General features: G+C 36.8%; 1 protein-coding gene across 1 annotated transcript in view; it reads left to right on the top strand.

Annotated features, from left to right (window-relative positions):
* LOC107577667 (villin-1-like) overlaps positions 1-1475 on the top strand; it is a gene marked incomplete at its 3' end in the record, with an annotated part of 6768 nt that extends 5293 nt beyond the window's left edge. Inside the window, exons 2-4 of the mRNA XM_016263714.1 lie at positions 919-1024; positions 1121-1195; positions 1279-1475. Of these exons, the coding sequence (XP_016119200.1) occupies positions 947-1024; positions 1121-1195; positions 1279-1475 (350 nt within the window). The remainder of the gene's footprint in view (positions 1-918; positions 1025-1120; positions 1196-1278) is intronic.
* Between the last annotated feature and the right edge of the window lie 234 nt (positions 1476-1709).

The following is a 1709-nucleotide window of genomic DNA, read 5'->3' as shown; positions in this document are numbered from 1 at the left end:
GGATGTTTATACAGAAAATAAGACAGACATGCTGGTTAAGGAAACAATTATTTGTGGTTTGAACTATGTGCTCAGTGCAGTAGATAAAGTGAAGGACTGTGGGGCTTGATCACGCCCTGACATCTCAGCCACACTTAATGATAACTGCTGTGGATATGGAGGCATAGTATTTTTACTACAGATTTGCAACAGATATCTGATATGAGGCTTTCACTTCCTTTCCCTGGGGTGGCTAACTAGCTTTCTTTCATAAGAGTTCAAACTGTAGCTTTAGTGTCTGGGTTTACTAATGCATGAACTGAATTTCACTGATTCCAATTTAGGCCTCACCCTCTTTTGCCTTTGAACGACACTGAGGAAAGAAATCATTAAACAATATATTAAAGGAACAGTTAATGCAGTTTCAAGCTGCTCAGTTTTACAATTATATAGTGACCAAAAACAGTCCAAAAACAACAAAAACACAAGTCTTCTGAAGCCATATTATAGCTTCATGGGATGAACAGATTTCATTATTATCAAAAAGTAATTATTCAATGAAAATCTTCCTTTTTATTCCAAGTCTAAGTACTGTAATATCAAATACGGCATGTTTAGGGGAAAAAATAACTGCCAATAGTTTTAGGATGACATGAAGGTGAGTAAATAATGACGGAACATTAACTTTTACTATTTTTCCTTGTTATACGGTAAGGTCACATGAAGGATAAAGTGTAGATAAAAGAAAACAGGGTCTGTAAACAGCTATAAGAACATTTATTTGCTTGTGGTTGTGAATTGGAAAGGAACATTAGATGCACAAACACATTTATGAGTAGTTCATACACAGGATATGTATGCTTTGTAATTCTAAGAAAACAATCTGGATCTTTGATCTCAAGTAATTTCTATCCAACCCTCTCTATTTTTCTCTTCCAGGTATTTCCCTGCGACTTAAGCTGGCACCATGCCACAGGATGTCAAGACCGATGTTCCCAAAGTCCTCAACAAAACCACACCAGGACTTCAGATATGGAGAGTGGAGGTAATGATACTTCTTTGTCAAATCAGTGCAGTCGACATTTGAGATACTGACACTTAGCAAATCACTAATCATTCTTCTTTTTAAATTATTGGTCAGAACATGGAGCTCGTGCCCTGTCCATCTAATACATACGGGCAGTTTTTTGAGGGAGACAGCTACGTAATACTCTATGTAAGTATCAGCGCTTAGTGTCCTAATCAACTCATTTAAGCTGACAAAAACTAACCGCTAAAGAAAGACCATCTCATTTTCAGACTCACAAGACCAGCAACAACTACACCTATGACATCCATTATTGGCTGGGCAAGGCCACCTCCAATGATGAGCAGGGAGCAGCAGCGATATACACCACGCAGATTGATGAACACCTAGGGGGTGCTGCTGTGCAGCACCGAGAGACCCAGGGTCACGAGAGCGCCACCTTCCAAGGATACTTCAAACAGGGCATCATGTAAGCCATCCTGACTGAATGAATCTAACCAACACATGTAAAGAACACACTTCACCCCAAAATAATAATACTAATATATTAGAATTTAAAAAAACAATAATAATAAAATAAAACAGATTTTATATGTTGGTTAAAGAATAATATTTTAGTACCATTAGAATTCTTTGCTAATAAATAAAAATAAACAAAATTTTGCATAAAGAAATGAAGCCTACCTAAAGATATTAGGTTTAA

The sequence above is a fragment of the Sinocyclocheilus grahami genome, unplaced genomic scaffold (assembly GCF_001515645.1).
Source record: "Sinocyclocheilus grahami isolate Dianchi unplaced genomic scaffold, SAMN03320097.WGS_v1.1 scaffold6803.1, whole genome shotgun sequence".
NCBI lineage: Eukaryota > Metazoa > Chordata > Actinopteri > Cypriniformes > Cyprinidae > Sinocyclocheilus > Sinocyclocheilus grahami.
The sequence above is the reverse complement of the archived record's forward strand: the minus strand, read 5'-3'. Positions and strand labels throughout refer to the sequence as shown.